Source organism: Podarcis erhardii (assembly GCF_964252035.2).
Source record: "Podarcis erhardii genome assembly, chromosome: 15".
NCBI lineage: Eukaryota > Metazoa > Chordata > Lepidosauria > Squamata > Lacertidae > Podarcis > Podarcis erhardii.
Window position 1 is genome coordinate 24,658,281 of NC_138505.1, and position 17,764 is coordinate 24,676,044.

At 47.1% G+C, this 17,764-nt stretch overlaps 1 protein-coding gene and 1 long non-coding RNA gene across 8 annotated transcripts in view; one reads left to right on the plus strand and one right to left on the minus strand.

Moving 5' to 3' along the window:
* The window catches only part of OSBP2 (oxysterol binding protein 2), a 152,474-nt gene that overhangs the window by 111,680 nt on the left and 23,030 nt on the right, over positions 1-17,764 (plus strand). For 5 of the 6 annotated variants that reach the window (XM_081841794.1, XM_081841796.1, XM_081841797.1 and 2 more), the window contains 4 exons: positions 11,166-11,358; positions 13,316-13,439; positions 15,351-15,417; positions 16,232-16,396. In XM_081841794.1, coding sequence (XP_081697920.1) covers positions 11,166-11,358; positions 13,316-13,439; positions 15,351-15,417; positions 16,232-16,396 — 549 coding nt within the window. The remainder of the gene's footprint in view (positions 1-11,165; positions 11,359-13,315; positions 13,440-15,350; positions 15,418-16,231; positions 16,397-17,764) is intronic. The other variant, XM_081841795.1, reaches the window with a different exon arrangement.
* Positions 828-15,213, minus strand: LOC309330496. 2 transcript variants are annotated; one of them, XR_014151445.1, is made up of 3 exons: positions 15,117-15,213; positions 13,291-13,504; positions 828-1,151 (listed from the first exon to the last, which is right to left on the minus strand). It is a non-coding gene; the product is annotated as an uncharacterized lncRNA (long non-coding RNA). The 2 variants fall into 2 exon arrangements; XR_014151446.1 differs by having other exon boundaries at positions 829-1,151; positions 13,291-13,486; positions 15,117-15,202.

Sequence of the window (17,764 nt, forward strand, 5' to 3'; positions counted from 1 at the left end):
TGACTTGTATCAGTGGCTGATGAGGGGTAGATTGTATTGCCTTGAAAAGGGAGCAAAGGCCATCTCTTCCAGCATCCTGTTTCCCACAGCAGCCAATCAGATGCCTCCAAGAAGCCCGCTAGCAGGGCACGTTCCTGACACCCCTTTTCAGCTGTTCTTCCCCAGCGACCAGCAGCCAGAGGCAGGCTGGAACTGATCCTGGAGGTATCACACAGCCAGCTTGACTGGTAGCCATTGATAGTCTTATGAAAGGTGAGTCAGGAGTAGCCTTATCCTCTGTGAAAGCTGAGAGTCAGTGTGGGGGTATTGCTTAGAGTGTCAGACTAGGACCTGAGTGACCAGGGTTCAAATCCCCACTTGGCCATGAAGCTCACTGGGTGACCTTGGGCCAGTCACTGCCTCTCAGCCTAACCTTCCTCGCAAGGTTGCCACGGGGATTAAATGAGGATGGGGAGAACCTTGTACGCCACCTTGAGCACCTTGGAGGAAACGGTGGGGTGTAAATACAAAATTCGAGATGAGTTAGGAGTGGCCGTTGATAGTCTTATGAAAATTGAGGTGGGAGTAGTCCTTATCCTCCATTAAAGGCGAGGAGAAGGGGTGGAGGGGGAATTTGAGTCAGTATATGTTGAAAGCCAAATCGGATCAAAGCCAAGCTTTCCCAAACAATATGCAAACCGAAACACAGCTATATGTTGAAATTTGCACTTATCTGAATTTTGCAATGCAATTCTCTAGTCTTGTTTGTAAAAATGCATGCATCAAGGAAGATATGTGTATAAAAATTGAGGTATCGGTCAAAATAACATACACAAACACGTTGCATTTGAGAAAATTGCTGCCGGAAATATGTACATTAGTAAAAACTGCATGAATAATGTATTCGGAGAAATTTGCACTAAAATGCTTCCAAGTTTTCATGAACGTTATTATTATTATTATCATTGCAAATTGCCACAACATTTAGAGAACAGCGTTTAAGATTGGGGAGAAAATGTGAAACTCAAAGAACCGAACTGGATAGATATTTCCGATCCTAATTTAGGAGTGTCCAACCTTAGCCAGAGGAGTGCTAACGTACTTCAGCAGAAAGCATCTCTTTGCAGGAATGTTGTTGCTCTTTCAGTTAGAAGATGAGGTCAATAACCAAGCTATAAAACAAACAAAAAATGCTACTACAGTATCTGAATGCAATGAGACCACCTGGGAGAGGGAACTGGGTGGGAAGGAAGGCTGGGATATTATACTCTGCTAAACTTTGCATATCAAATTAGACCCCTGTGAGTATGAGCAGGCCTCTCCTGGTACGCTGAAATATACAATTGTACCTTGGTTCTTGAATGCCTTGGTCCTTGTACATTTTGGCTCCCGAACTCCGCAAACTCAGAAGTGAGTGTTCCGGTTTGCAAACGTTCTTTGGAACTTGAACGTCCGACTCAGCTTCCGTGGCTTCCGATTGAGTGCAGAAAGCTCTGAGTTGCTTTGGGCAAGATAAAACAAATAATTAAATAAAAACAAACAAACAAACAAACAAACAAACAAACAAACCAGAAGGGCCTTGCCTGCCATCGTATTTTCAAAAGGGTGGGGAGAGAGGCAAGGAGGTGGGATGCTGCAGGTGTAGTAAAAGTTTTTGTCTGTTAAATCACTACACCAGCCTCAGTCTGCCACCTGCCTGTCTTATTATGACCCCCCATCTCAGTGTTGTCCTTTTGCATCTCAGCAGGGTGGGGGATAAAACTAGAGTTTGTTCGCTCCACCTCTTGTTGACTGGCTCCACCTACTGTTGGTCTCCCAGCCTTCCGCCCTCCCAGTCCCATGGAGCATGTCCTCTCACTGTGTGTGTGTGTGTGTGTGTTTCAGGCCACCCAGCCAAAGGGGCTGTCTTCACACCACAGGGGCCCTTGCGCTCTGCCGCTGTGTGAGATTTGCAAAGGCAAGCTGGCTGCTTTCGCCTGCCCTCCCCCAAAACCGATCCATATGACGAAGCTGAAGACCGAACGTCAAAGGCGGTTAGTCTCAAAATGGTTGTGTGCTAGATGAAAAGTCTCGTTGAAGCAAGGCCAGCGACTCTTGGGCGCTGTTCCACTGACATGGTTCCTTCTGCGAAGAGCTGGCGATTAATGCAAGAGTTGCCAGCCCAGATCAGCCAAGCTGCTCTGCCTCAGCCTGATAGCGGTCAGCTACCTGGAAAAATATGCAGGAGCTACCTGTGAGACAGATTAAACCTCTCCAGGGGGCTGTGTCCCGCCAGTCTTGCTTCTTGCCGCTGCTTAGGATTCCACCTCCCGGCTTAATGGTTCTTCTGCAGGCACGATTGCACCTGTCTGCTTTTGACTGCTCTGCACCAGTCAACTGTCTTCCTTTTCTCGCGCAATTTCGCCTCCCGTTACTGGCTTTCAAAATGTTTATTCTCTAGCTCAGACTTGCCCTCCAGAAGATATTACGGACTGCATCTTTCATCAGCTCCAAGAACAATGCTGTATTGACCAAGTTGTGATATCATAATGATTAAGGCCTTAAATGATAATTTTAGGTTATATTTTAGTGACTAAGTTTTAATTTATATATTTTTAACTGTTGCTAGATCTGTATTGTCCCTGTTATTCCCAAATGCAAATTCAAATGTATCCCTATCGTGTTTTATGACTTCCTTGATATTTTATGTAGGCTGGAACTGGTCTGTGACCAAAATAATAAATTCATTCATTCATTCAGTGCTGTACTGGCAGGGGCTGATGGGTATTGAGAGCTAGGGTGCTGTAGCAGTTAGGGTGTTGGACTAGGACCTGGGAGACCAGGGTTCAAATCCCCATGCAGCCATGAAGGTGACTGGGTGACTTTGGACCGATCACTCACTCTCAGCCTAATCTACCTAACAGGGTTGTTGTGAGGAAAATACACAGAGAGGGAGGGCTCCTTGGAGGAAAAGGTTGGCTATAAAAACAAATAAAATGTTTGTAGTCCAAAACATACGGCAAAGGCCACTCTAGCTTCTGTTTATTCTCTTTATTGTCTATTACATTTATATCCCGTTTTCCCTCCTAAGGAGCTCAAGGTAACACATACACAGTTCTCCCTCCTGTATTTTATCCTCACTACAACCTTTTGAGGTAGGTTAGGCTGAGAAATCCCCTTCATGGATCACTGCCTTGCCGTGGCGAAGGGGCTTGAATAACTCAGAGAAGCTATGAGCTATGCCGAGCAGGGCACCCAAGATGGACAGGTCATAGTGGAGAGTTGTGACCAAACGTGATCCACCTGGAGCAGGAACCGGCAAGCCACTCCAGTATGATCATGGCCACTGGTCCCATCACCTCCTGGCAAATAGAAGGGGAAGAAATGGAGGCAGTGAGAGATTTTACTTTCTTGGGCTCCATGATCACTGCAGATGATGACAGCAGCCACGAAATTAGAAGACGTCTGCTTCTTGGGAGAAAAGCAATGACAAACCTAGACAGCATCTTAAAATGCAGAGACATCACCTTGCCAACAAAGGTCCGTATAGTTAAAGCTATGGTTTTCCCAGTAGTGATGTATGGAAGAGAGATCTGGACCATAAAGAAGGCTGATCGCTGAAGAATTGATGCTTTTGAATTCTGGTGCTAGAGGAGACTCTTGAGAGTCCCATGGACTGCAAGAATATCAGACCTATGCATTCTAAGGAAATCAGCCCTGAGTGCTCCCTGGAAGGACAGATCCTGAAGCTGAGACTCCAATACTTTGGCCACCTCATGAGAAGAGAAGACTCCCTGGAAAAGACCCTGGTGTTGGGAAAGATGGAGGGCACAAGGAGAAGGGGATGATAGAGGATGAGATGGTTGGACAGTGTTCTCGAAGCTACCAGCATGAGTTTGACCAAACTGCAGGAGGCAGTGGAAGACAGGAGTGCCTGGCGTGCTCTGGTCCATGGGGTCATGAAGAGTCCGACATGACTAAACGACTAAACAACAAAGGCTGAGAAATAGTAACCGGTCAGAGGCCATCACCCAGGAAGCAACCATTCTTATCCTTTGTTTAGAGAAATGCCTTTAAGCAGTGGTGTAGCATGGGTTGCCAGTGCCCAGGGCAGGGTAAACGTTGCTCCCCCTGCTGGACTGGGGTGGAGGTGCATGGAGCCCCATGAGGCACATGGCTGCGGGTTCTGCTGCTGCTGGCAGTGGTCGTGCAACTTCTCGGCTTGGTGGCTCTGCTGCCTCCTGGCTCTGCCAGCTCAGAGAAGGGGCATGTGGGCATCCTTTTACCAGCCATGAGGAGGAGGAGGCGCTGCCCAGCCCCTAAGGCCTGCCTCCCCATGGCTCCAGAAGGCAGCAGGAGCTGAGCCGCACAGCCTTGTAGGGGCCCCTTGTTGCTGCCCTCTCAGAATTTTGCACCCAGGGCCACCACCCCTTCGCCCCCTCATACTGCGCCAGTGCCTTTAAGACTCATTTATTTCAGCTAGCCTGTCTTTTTGTGTTGGGCCTTGTTTGGTTGGCCTTTGTTTACTTATTCCCCCCTCTCCTTAATAATATGACTATATTGCAGTTGCCTACAAAGTGCCAATTTAAAACCAGTGCAAAATATAGCAGACAAATCAAAGCATGAAACACAGCAAAGCTTGGGCTTTCTTTTCTTTTCTTTTTTTAGTTTAAATTACAGTGGTACTTGGTTGTCGAACGGCTTGGCTCCCGAACAAATAGGCTTCCGAACACCGCAAACCTGGACATGAGTATTCCGGTTTGCGGACGTTTTTTGGAAACCAAACTTCCGACGGGGCTTCCACGGCTTCTGGTTGAGTGCAGGAAGCTCCTGCAGCCAATCGGAAGCTGCGCCTTGGTTTTTGGACGGTTCCAGGAGTCGAACGGACTCACGGAACGGATTAAGTTCGGCAACCAAGGTACCACTGTAGTGGCCCATCTAGTCCAGCACCCTGTTCTCACAGTGGCCAACTAGAAACCTTTCTCAGATAAAAGCATCCAGGACAGGGGGCCGTCCGACCTCTGCTTAAAAACCTCCCGGCATCCATCTTGCTGAGACAACAATGATTTTAAGCTGGCATCTGTAAACAAAAATGCAAAGCTTTTATTTTAAGTTTAAATTAGATTGCATATCCAAGGGGCAAGGTTGCATTGGACAGTTTTAGAGGCAATACTGCTTCTGAGTACCAGTTGCTGGAAAGAGCAAGAGGGGAGAGCGCTGTTGTGCTTGGGTCCTGCACATCCCCAATAAATAACGAGACAGTAATCTTGTTAACAATAAATTGATGCTGTAAATAGGATTCACCCCCCCCCCTTGCAGAACCAGTCTGCCTGCCAAAAACCACTTGCCAGAGCCGTAATATGGAAATTGCTTGCTGTCCCCCAGTAGCGAGGAAAGGATTATTTTTCATGTAATGCATTTTGAGAACATCACCTGTAATTACACAGCTCCCTTTTAAGAGCTTCGAAAGACTCTTGCAGTAAAATGGCCATTACGGTGCTATCGGGTGTTAAGAGAGCAAAGGAGATGATTGCAAACTGGCTTTAGAGATGCTTGTCACAAGGCACACATTTTAAACCATGTTTGGAGGTTCAGGATGCAAGCGTAAGGAGCTGGTGGAAAGGAATATTGGCATGATTTATAAAGGAGCTCAGGTGGTGTGTATGTAGTCACTAACATGTTGCTGTCCTTCCCTAAGACCCAGAGGGCTCTCTTGGAAGGCTCCTGAAGCTCTCCAGCTATCAAGGTAGCGACAGTTGAGAGGAACAATGTAGAAATGATACACCGCGTGGTAGTTTGGCTTAAAGAGCTGGTTTTTTAAATTTGCAATGAGCATTATGAAAACCTATTTAATCCCCCTTCCTTTCCCTCTTTTGCTCTCTTCTTTGACCTCGTTCGTGGCCTCCTGCTCCGGGTTTCTTTCCCCCACAAAACAACCACCTACTCCAGCCTTGAAAACAAAAGATGGCTTGTGTAATCTCCAGAAGGACATCAAGAACGAAGCCCAACTGAGCAGTTGTCAACTGGCGTGGTGTGTGTGTGTGTGTGTGTGTGTGTGTGTGTGTGTGTGTGTGTGGTTTGTTCCAGCCTGTTTGGGTCATGTTGCTGATCCAGAGAGGTGTGCTTGACAATAGGAAAGCCAAATATTTGACATTCTAGATTAAGGTTTAGGAACTGGCAGCCGGTGGGCCAAACCAGGTCCATGATAGCTGTCATGAAATTCTATTCAGTATTGATCCAGAGCAGAACTTCAACGTATAGTTAGCAGAGTAAAAACTTAAACACGTTGCAGGATTCCCAAAAAATAGACCAGAGGCAATTGTATTTCATCCAGCAGAGCTTTACTGCTATTGAAGGCAAATGAGCATAACGGTCACAAATCCAATACATTCAGGATTGGCACTGTCCATAAGAAATCCAGTTGCAGCAGACTTAACTTAAACTTACAATAACTTACAATGAGACTAAAACCTTAACACTAAGCATACTATGTACAGAACACCACACCAGAAGGAGAGAGAGAGAAAAAAAAAAGAGTGAATCTCAGCCTCCTTCTGGCCTTATTATTATAGTCAGCATGACCTTCGCAACAAGAGATAACAATCAGTTTAAGCCAGATGTACTCAGCTTCTCTGAAGGAATAAACCAAACATCATGAACCTTCTGCTTGTTTCTTTCACACAGAGAAGCTTCCAGACGCCTCTTGAATTAATTAGAATAGGAAAGATCTCTACACATCAGATCAACACTTTCTGCACTAAAAATGCAAACTGATAATAGCATCTATACCAGGGATTGTTAACTTGCTATGTCCACCACCCAAAAGTGGTTTTTGTGGGCCTCCAAAAGCTGTCATTAATTAGGGTTTTTGTTTTAATTCTTGACAGTTCCATGGGTCCACACCCCCTGTGATGCCAAAACTTTGTTTTCCATGGCCTCTCAAGGACCCCCCAAAACTGCCAATTTCTTTAATTCATTGATTGAGTGATTGATTGATTGATTGATTGATTCTTTAAGTTTTATCTTTACTAACTGCTCCTATAGCTTCCCCAGCATTGTTTCAAAAGGGATTTTGTGCTCCCCAATTCCCCACCTTTCAAAATCAGCCCTTATTTCTTCTGAATTTAACCATGAATCATTAAAAAAAAACTGATTTTAAATAGTAGAAGATTCTATAAAGACTTGCTGAATAGGAGGCAGATACGAAATAGCCTGCCTTTATCACCTTTTGGTGCCACACACAATCGCTCTCAAGGGAGGGAGACCTTTTTTAACAGAAATGTCTTTCAAAGATATTAAGGCCACATTGTTATCTGTGCTGCTTTTCAGTTTGCTGCGGTTAAATTTGAAACTATGGGTTGCATTTTATGTTGTGTTTCTTTGCTTCTCTCTCTCTCTCTCTCTCTCTCTCTCTGTCTCTCTCTCTCTCTGTGTGTGTGTGTGTGTTAGAAATTTAGAAATAAGCTAACAGTTGTTTAGGAGCCCATCTTACAAAATTCAGCCTGGATTGTGAATTCCAACACTGAGCATTCGGAACTAGAAACGCTTGTTAGAGAGCTCTGCTTTGCACATCTGTGTTTCCCCAGGAGTCTGACCTGTCCTTGTTCCACCTGCAAAAAAGCAGGGCTTTTAAGCTGTCAGGAGCATCTTGCCGTATTGTGCCTTTAATTGCTACACAGGGGATTGCCTGTCTTGTCTGGACTCCGCTTGACTAAGAATAGGAAAAGAGGGCTAGCCATTCTGCCTGGCTTCGGAGGGGAGGGAAGATGGGAAGGAATTTACAATGTGTGTGTCTGTCTGTGTGTGTAGCGGAGCTTATGTCCAGGGAGGGGCTCAGTACCGGATTTACGTGTAAGCTAAACAAGCTGTAGCCTAGGGCTCCACCGCCAAAAAATTTAAAGGAAAAAAACAACTGGATGTACATTTCCAAAATACAAGATAAAAAACAAATAAAATAAAATCTACATACAGCAACAGTGTTTTGTGTTGTGTAGGCTCCTATGATGTAAGTAATGGGCCCCGCCTGCTAGCCTGCTCCCTAAAATATCACTGGTTTGCTCATTTCTGTATATAGGGGGCCTACATTCTGCATGTGCAAATGGCTTTAGATACCTACAGTATTAGGTCCATAAACTACCATATAGCATATATTCAATGCAAAAAGCAGTGACAATTTGTTGTTGACAAAGGGCAGCTGGACATATAAAGAGCCCCATTACCTTCAGTAGCTTAGGGCCTCATCAAACCTAAATCCGGCCCTGGAGGGGCTCATGGTCTGCCTCAAATACCCCAGTCTGAACACACACACACACACACACCAGTTGTGCAGCTGTATATATTAAATAAAGGATGTGAACTAAACAGGGATATGAGCTCAGTTTTCATGACTGTTTCCATTTAGGGGTTCGTGGCTGCAGATTTAGGATTGCAGGGTGGGGCGGCGGGAGTCAGAGCACTAAATAGCATGTGCTGTGGTAGAATGCGAATATCAGAGAGCTATTTTTTGCAACAACAGCCTTGGACTCTCTCTCCCTCTGTGTGTGTGTGTGTGTGTGTGTGTGTGTGTGTACATATGCGTGTGTATGTCCCCATCTGGACTGGTCCCTTCATTTTCTCCTGGAGCATAATTCAACATGCTGTCCCCACTCCCCGCCCCAGGTTCCACATACTCTCCGCAAGAAACCTTGACAATTCTCTGCCCTGGCAATCCAAACCTTATGGCACCCCCCCACCACAACGCGCCCCCCCCAATAAAAAAACCCTGACTTCTTCTACCTATATAGATTATGAAAACACAGCAAATGTGCATAGGTTGTTTTATTTTGCATGGTTTTTCAGTGCACAAGTCTAGTTTGCTAGAACCTCCACAACTCCTGAAAATCTTATTCATCCAGCGTATCTCTGGCTTTACAGGTTTCATTGGGTGTTGCCTGTATTCACAGATAAGACTTAAAGGTATATTCACAGCCTAAAGTGCTAGTAACCAACTTTTAAATGGAAAGGAAAAGGAAAAGGAAAAGACTTGAGATCCTCTGGAAGTTGAATTTTAGACCCAATTCCGTTTTCTAGGTTCTTGTGTAATCTGAACATACCCATATAAAACGTCCTGTGGATTAATGTCCCATTCAGTGGATTAATGCGACGCAGTTGGCGCTGTGGGTAAAAGCCTCAGTGCCTAGGGCTTGCCGATCGAAAGGTCGGCGGTTCAAATCCCCACGGCGGGGTGCGCTCCCGCTGCTCGGTCCCAGCGCCTGCCAACCTAGCAGTTCGAAAGCACCCCCGGGTGCAAGTAGATAAATAGGGACCGCTTACTGGCGGGAAGGTAAACGGCGTTTCCGTGTGCTGCGCTGGCTCGCCAGATGCAGCTTTGTCACGCTGGCCACGTGACCCAGAAGTGTCTCCGGACAGTGCTGGCCCCCGGCCTCTTAAGTGAGATGGGCGCACCAACCCCAGAGTCTGTCAAGACTGGCCCGTACGGGCAGGGGTACCTTTACCTTTACCTTAAGTGGATTAATATCCCATGAGGATTCCCATTAGGGTCTTCTAACCTCATGTGAGGGACCACTTAATTGTTCTAGCTGTGTATTTTGGCTCCTGATGATGCCCAAACATTTTTAGTGCCTGCCCGGCAGGTGTGACGGCCCCTTCCTCTTCAGACTTGCCAAAAGCAAGAGGCGCTTGGAAGCAACTCTGTATCTTTCTGTGTAGGTTCACTTTTGGGGAACAGATTTTAAGTTTTTGGAGAGGCTTCCCACATGTGCTGGGGCATTTCCTGGGGGTCGCAGAGCCTCTGGCAGTGATTGGCTGAGCAGCCCCAGTGTCAGAGAGAGGTAGGGCATGCAGCAAAAGGACCTCTGGCTGCCATTGGCTGAACTGTTCAGGTCCTAGGGAGGAAGGAAAGATGGGGGGGGGGAGAAGCAGGGGGGGGGCTAGTCCCTACTCCTCCTCCACCAGTTTATGTAGCTGCCCCCGACAGGCTGTGCGCACACAGCCGGAGACTACGCTTGCATGGAAACTGCCTGTGCTCTTCCCTTTTCATTCCCCTCCTGGTTCTGGGAGACGGGTACAGGAGAGGGTTGGGAAGCATCCAGCCCTTCATTTGCCTGGCTTCCCGCTTCCTCCAGTGCTCCACCCTCCAGCTCTGAAGTTTCCCCTGCCTCTATCTCTTGCCTCCTGGCTGGTACAGGTCCCCACAAATCACTGCCCCCCTCTCCCAAGTCAGGCTCCAGCTGCCCTCCAGCAACTATTAAAAGCCATTTCCTTTTTAAAAAAACAGTCAATTCCCAAAGCATTCTCGGAAGAAAACAGCCTTCATTTTTCTCTGGGAGGCCGACAAGGAGGGAGCCAGTCTCTCTCTTTTTTAAAAAAAATAATATTTATTCCAGTTTTAAAATTTCAGAAAGAAAACACTAAATTAAGCAAGAATAAACAAGACAATACATCACCATGAATACAGACAAGCAAAAAATAAAAAACCCAGAAAAATACAAACAATTAAGAAAAAAAGAAAAAGGAAAAAAACAAGTCAAACCTTCCCGTAACTTATTTTCCATTTGCTTATTTCCTTGACCTCCTCACACCTCCCTTTTTTGTATTCTAGTTCAATTAGATATTTCAGCAAATCCTCTCCATCTTTGTTTTTATCCTAATAATTTATCTTAACATACTGTAATTTTACACTCTCTTCTTTCACTAATTAACTATCCATTTTTACTTAATCCTTTATATCATTTCTGCTAAAACCACATAACTTCATTCCAACACCCTTCTAACATTCCTTAATTTTACAATGTTTCTGTAAATAAACTTTAAATTTCTTCCAATCTTCTTCCACCAACTCTTCTCCTTGGTCTTGGCTTCTCTAGGGAGTTCCAAAGCCTGGGAGCAGCCACCGAGAAGGCCCTGTCCTGCATCCCCACCGAGCGTGCCTGTGAGGTGGCAGGAGCAAGAGAAGGCCTTTCCCCGAAGATTTTAGAGCCTGGGCAGGTTCATATGGGAGAATACGGTCCTTCAGATGGCCATAGAGTGCTGACCCTCCTAGAATCATAGAGTTGGAAGAGACCATCTAGTTCAACCCCCTGCAATGCAGGGATCTTTCACCCAATGTGGGGCTCAAACCCATAACCCTGAGATGTAAGAGTCTCGTGCTGTACCGACAGCTCCTGCAGCTCTCCCCTGCTGACCCCTTGCCTTCTCTCTGCTTGCAGGCCTGCCGCGACTTCCTGGATTTAGCCGAGACCCACAGCCGCAAATGGCAGCGGGCGCTCCAGTATGAGCGGGAGCAGCGGACCCGCCTGGAGGAAACCATTGAGCAGCTAGCCAAGCAGCACAACAACTTGGAGAGAGCCTGCCGAGGGGCCCCCTCCCTCTCTACGAACACCAGCATCCGTGCGTCCAAAGGTGAGGAAGAGGCTCGCTGCCACGACTGCTTCCATATTTGACAAGCAGCTCTTGCCCTGCACCTTAGCTGGCTAGGGCCTTTCGCAGGGAAGGGCCATAGCTCAATGTTAGAGCACCTGTGTTGCATGCAGAAAGTCCCAGGTTTGATTCCCTGCAGCACCTCCAGGTAGGGCTGCAAGTCAATATACAGTGGTACCTTGGGTTACAGACACTTCAGGTTACAGATGCTTCAGGTTATAGACTCTGCTAACCCAGAAATAGTACAGTGGTGCCTCGCAAGACGAAATTAATCCGTTCCGTGAGGCTCTTCGTATAGCGGTTTTTTCGTCTTGCGAAGCAAGCCCATTGACAGCTTAGCGGATTAGCGCTATTAGCGGTTTAGCGGCTTTTAGCGGATCAGCTGATAAGCGGCTTATCAGCGGATCAGCTGATAAGCGGCTTAGGGCTTAGGAAAAGGGGGAAAAAGGGAAAAAACCCCGCAGGAACTCGCAAGACATTTTCGTCTTGCGAAGCAAGCCCATAGGGAAATTCGTTTTGCGAAGCGTCTCCAAAACGGAAAACCCTTTCGTCTAGCGGGTTTTCCGTCTTGCGAGGCGTTCGTCTTGCGGGGCACCACTGTACCTCGGGTTAAGAACTTTGCTTCAGGATGAGAACAGAAATCATGCAGCAGCGGCGCGGCAGCAGCAGGAGGCCCCATTAGCTAAAGTGGTGCTTCAGGTTAAGAACAGTTTCAGGTTAAGAATGGACCTCCAGAACGAATTAAGTTCTTAACCCGAGGTACCACTGTAGGCAGTAATGAGCTGCGTGGACCAATAGTCTGACTTGGCATAAGGCAGCCCTCCTATGTTCTTGCTTCATCCGGCTCTTTCCTTAGAACCATGGGGACTAGGAACTTAACTCTTTTTAAGGGGAAGGGCCAGAGCACCTGCTTTGCATGCAGAAGGTCCCAGATTCAATTCCCAGCAGCATCTCCAGGGAGAGACCCTGAAACCCTGGAGAGCTGCTGCAGCTAAGCAAATCAGTCTCTTAAGCTTAAGCCAAGAAAGAGTATTTTCTATAAGACTGGATATCAATATACGTATCAAGACTTTGAGATTAGACCACTGGAGAAGCCCGGAAAACTATCTTGGGAGTGTGCTACCTGCAAGCCCCAGTAAAAGGGCCCCATCAGGGGCAAACAGAAGCCTCTTGATGACTTGGACTGCCAGGGCGAAACAGGTGCAAATCGCTAGCACCCTGTCTACAACTTCATTAACATCTATCTACAACTCCACTAGCATCTCTCAGTATTTTGAATAACACCAAACTTACCTTTTGTTGGTATCTTTGTGAACTTACCTAAAAGACTGAGTTAAGCATTGGAAAAATCTACAGTGGTGCCCCGCAAGACGAATGCCTCGCAAGACGGAAAACTCGCTAGACGAAAGGGTTTTCCGTTTTGGAGGTGCTTCGCAAAACGAATTTCCTATGGGCTTGCTTCGCAAGAAGAAAATATCTTGCGAGTTCCTGCGGGGTTTTTTTTTCTCCCCCCCCTTTTTCTAAGCCGCTTATCCGCTAAGCCGCTAAAAGCCGCTAAGCCGCTAATAGCGCTAAGCCGCTAAGCCGTCAATGGGCTTGCTTCGCAAGACGAAAAAACCGCTAGACGAAGAGAATCGCGGAACGGATTCTTTTCGTCTTGCGAGGCACCACTGTATTGAAACCAGGCATTATAAGTTCATCTTAGGATGGGTAGTTCGCAAGTCTCTGTAGCTTTGTTTAATGTTTTGTATTTTCCCTGGCAAGGTGGCATGACGGATGAGGGCTGGCGGTAGAGACTCTGGGGCCTGCATTGCAGGGGGTTGGCCTAGATGATCCTCGGGGGGCCCCTTGCAACTCTACAATTCCATGATTCTAACTCCCATCAGCCCCAGCCAAGCCAGCGGATTTGCTCACCTGGGTATTATTGCCTCTCTGCCAGCAGGGAGCGTACAGAGCGTGAAAGCGGAAGCCAGTGATGAAGATGAGGAGACGGAGTACTTCGATGCCATGGAGGACGCACAAGCTTTCATCACAGTAGCTGCGGATCCATCGAAGCACCACCGGTAGGTATGGCACCTGCTCCCTGGGAGCCGCCAGGCAGTCGGAAACCCTAGCATAGCAAAATCCACTTTAAAAAGAAGAAGAAAGAAACTGACCTTCTGCTGTTAGGGAAGTGACAGGGAAGTGCATTCAAAAGAGTTGGAATGGACGCGTGATGAGCAGGAAGTTGCATAAACAGCCCCCAAGCAAATAAGAATGGAAGACTGTTGTTGTATAATCTGCCCACAAACAAATCAGAGTAAACGTTTGAGAGTAGATATACAGGTGAAACTCAGAAAATTAGAATATCGTGGAAAAGTTCATTTATTTCAGTAATTTATCTTAAAAGGTGAAACTAATATATGAGATAGACCCGTGACATGCAAAGCGAGATATGTCAAGCCTTTATTTGTTATAATTGTGATGATCATGGCGTACAGCTGATGAAAACCCCAAATTAACAATCTCAGAAAATTAGAATATTAAATGAAATCGGCAAAACAAGGACTGCAAGTAGAGCAATACTGCACAATGTTGCACTTTGCATGTCATGAGTCTATCTCATATATTAGTTTCACCTTTTAAGTTGAATTACTGAAATGAACTTTTCCACAATATTCTAATTTTCCAAATTTCACCTGTAATCTACCAAGATGATCAAGGGTCTGGAAACCAAGCCTGCTGATGAATGGTTGAAGGAGCCAGGTATGTTTAGCCTGGAAAAGAGACCGAGAGGAGATACGGCAGCCATCTTCAAATCTCTGAAGGGCTGTCATGTGGAAGAGGGAGCAAGCTTGTCTTCTCCTGTTCCGGAGGGCAGGACTCGAACCAACGGCTTCAAGTTACAAGAAAGGAGATTCTGACTAAACATCAGGAAGAACTTTCTGATAGTAAGAGCTGTTTGACAGTGGAACAGGGTCTCCCTCAGGAGGTTGTGGACTCTCCTTCCTTGGAGATTTTTAAGCAGAAGTTGAATGGCCATCTGTCACAGATGCTTTAGCTGAGATTCCTGCATTGCAGGGGGTTGGACTAGATGACCCTTGGGGTCTCTTCCACCTCTACAATTCTATGATTCTATTATTCTAACATCTGCACAAGCTTTGTGCAGGCAGATCAGGATGAATGCAAAACAAATAGGGTGTGTGAAAGAGGCCATTTCCTCTCTTTGGAGCACTTGGCGATGGATAGCAGGCCTCTTTTAGATCTTGCCCATTTTCAACAGACAAGTTTGGCTTTTCGTTAGATGCTTAGAAGGCCACCCCTAATGAGTGGGCCAGTTGCATTCAACTTGAAGTGGGGGAAAGAAACCCCCTTTCCTTCAGTGCCTCCAACCTATTCAGTGAAAGAGCAGATAAAAGAAAGTTCTTGTTTAAAAAACAACAACCGTGGAACTCACTGCCACATGAGGAAGTGAGAACCAACTTGAACGCTTTAAAAGAGGACTGGACAGATTCGTGGAGGAGAGGGATACCAGAATGGCTATGCTCTGCCTCCTCAGTCAGAGAGGCATCAATGTTTCTGAATACCAATTGCTGGGAACCTCGGGAGAGAAGAGGGCTCTTGTGTTTGAATCCTGCTTGTGGTTTTCCCATTGGGGCATCTGGTTGGCCACTGCGAGAAGAGGATGCTGGACTAGATGGACCACTGGCCTGATCCAGCAGCCTCTTCTTCTGTTCCTGTGCCCAGTTCACTCTTCTCACCTGCCTGGTCCAGAAAATCTTGCCTTTGGGGCTTTGGACAACCTGGCTAGCAAGCTGGCTTTGTAGGAATGTGAAGCCGTGCATTTGCATATCAGAACCCCCCATTTGTGACACTCTTTCTCAATGGCATGTTCGGCAGCAGAGGCTTCCATTGTGGATGGGTAACTCTCGCTCGCGGCTCCGGGCTTCTGTGCGCCGCCTCACTCACCGCTGCCCCCTGTGTTTTCTCTGCAGGCGTGCCGGCAGCAACGTTAGCGGGACCAGCGAAGGCCGAGGGGAGAGCTGGAACCTGGACGACAACGTAAGCGCATTTTGCAAAGTTTGAAATGGGAATTTCCCCCACACACCCCTTGGTGGCACCATGCATGTTCTAAGGCTGGGGTGGCCGGAAGGGTTATGGCTCACTAATGGGGCAGCGCTTCTGCTTTTCTGGAAGATGAGCCTTATTTGAAATCCCACAGAACCACTTCCAGTCACAATGAGCTTCCTATGCTTGTCATTGGCCTGCCAATCCCCACCCACCCACCCACAATACCTTCCTCCCCATAATAATTTTATTATTTGTACCCCACTCATCTGATTGGGTTGCCCCAGCCACCCTGGGTGGCTACCTACAAAATATTAAAAACATAATAACATTAAAAACTTCCTCATACAGGGCCGCCTTCAGGTGTCTTCTCAAAGTGGTGTAGTTCTTTATCTTCTTGACTTTTGATGGGAGGGCTTTCCACAGGGGAGGTGCCACTACCAAGAAGGCCCTCTGCCTGGTTCCCTGTAAACTTCACTTCTCACAGTAAGGGGACTGCCTGAAGGCCCTCAGTGCTGGATCTCAGTGTAGGGGCTGAACAATGGGGGCAGAGGCGCTCCTTTATCAATATGATACACATTTATTTGTATCAGCTGCTAGCCTTTGCCATTCAGGGGCAAGCATATAAAAGCACAGCCAAGCAGCTAAAATTTGCAAGCTGAATTAAAGACAGCAGCTGTTGCAATTTTGGGCTACTGGGGAGATCACTTTCCCGTATGCAGAGGTGGGTGGGGAGCTGAAAGTCTCAAGGTGTGTTGCTGGCTGACCGGCCCCTTGAACTCTCCCTCCTGCTCTGCTTCCTCCCCAGGTGTTCGACAGCTCTCACCAAGCCAGCTACGACGGTTCAAGCAAAGATGGCATTCATAAGAAGAAGAGGCGGACTCGGGTCCCGGACAAGCCCAACTACAGCCTTAACCTCTGGAGCATAATGAAGAACTGCATTGGCAAAGAACTGTCCAAGATTCCCATGCCTGTATGTGATTCCTCACTGCCCCATGCTCTGGTTCTGGGGGTGGGGCATTTCCAGGCCACAGTCTCTTTCTGGGTGGCCTTCCCGGGGGCTGCTTGCCAGTGTTGGGTGGGGCCAGAGATAAAAGTGGGAAGAGAAATTCATGCAAACTTTACCTTCGTACAGTATGCTAGTTCCTACACACACACAAGGCAATAAGGGTTTTTTTCTTGTATTAAGTCCAACTGGTGGGGCATCTGTTGGAGGTGCATCTCTTTACCCTGAAATATGACACTTGAGTTGCATACTTTTTGGACCCCCCTTATTCCTGCAACAGTAAGTCGTTTCAAACTGCTTTTAACATTGCGATTTTTGCGACTTGCCCTGGGACCTTAGGGAGAAGCGGGGATAAGCAATCACCATCTCGCTGGCTAAGTCAGGGAGATTTCCCAAACGCTTAGGCTCTTTGACAGCAATTTGTTTTGAATGGCACCGATGGAGGAATCCTCTCTCTTCCCCACTTCCCCTGAAACAAAATATAGTCGTACCTCCGCTTAGGTATCCCTCCGGTTACATAAACTTCAGGATACATAAGCGGCAAACACGGAAATGTATTTCTGGGTTTTTGCTGCATGCGCAGAAGTGCTCTACTGCTGTGCACACATGCGCAGAAGCAGTCTCTCTGGTTGCAAAACCTCCAGAACGGTTCCCGTCCGCAACCGGAGGTACCTCTGTACTAGTTTCAGGGTTGCAGCAGGGGAGAAAAGGGTAAAATTCCACCTTCATATTTGCTCCCATCCTGTTAATTTATCAGTCCCCTCCCCTGCAACACCCACTTCTCCCTTCCTGGCATTTCAAGAAACCCAATTGTTAGATGCAAAGGCTCGTTTAATTCTGCTTACAAGTGGTCCTATAAGGTAGCAAGCAGAGAGAGAGAGAGAGAGAATGGGACCTTTGGCAATAGAAAAAGGACTAAAGCAGTTTCGCATCCCAGCCTTTTGTTTTCCCATTAGTGACAAGGCTGCTTGTCGCCACAGGAACCCGGTTGGCTGGTAGTGGCGAAGATTTGTGGCTTGTGTGGCTGAGCAAGTCCGTCCCTGTTGTGGGGAGTTGGTGGTGGGGAGAGGGAAGGTTTAAGCTCTGCCTTCAAAGGCAAGAAAGCCACCTACATTCTCTGCTCAGGAGTGCCTGGACAGCTAGCCGGGGTTGGCAGCGGCCCAGCAGCACACAAGCCACTGGCAGCGCCTGCTTTTGAAACAATCAGATATGTTTAATCAGGAAGTAACTGAATGCTTGCTTGTTACATTTCCAGAGCTGCTTCCTGATTGAGCCCACGCAGGGCAGATGGCTGCCGCCGATGCTCTCCGTAGGAGAGATGCTCTGGCAGTTCTT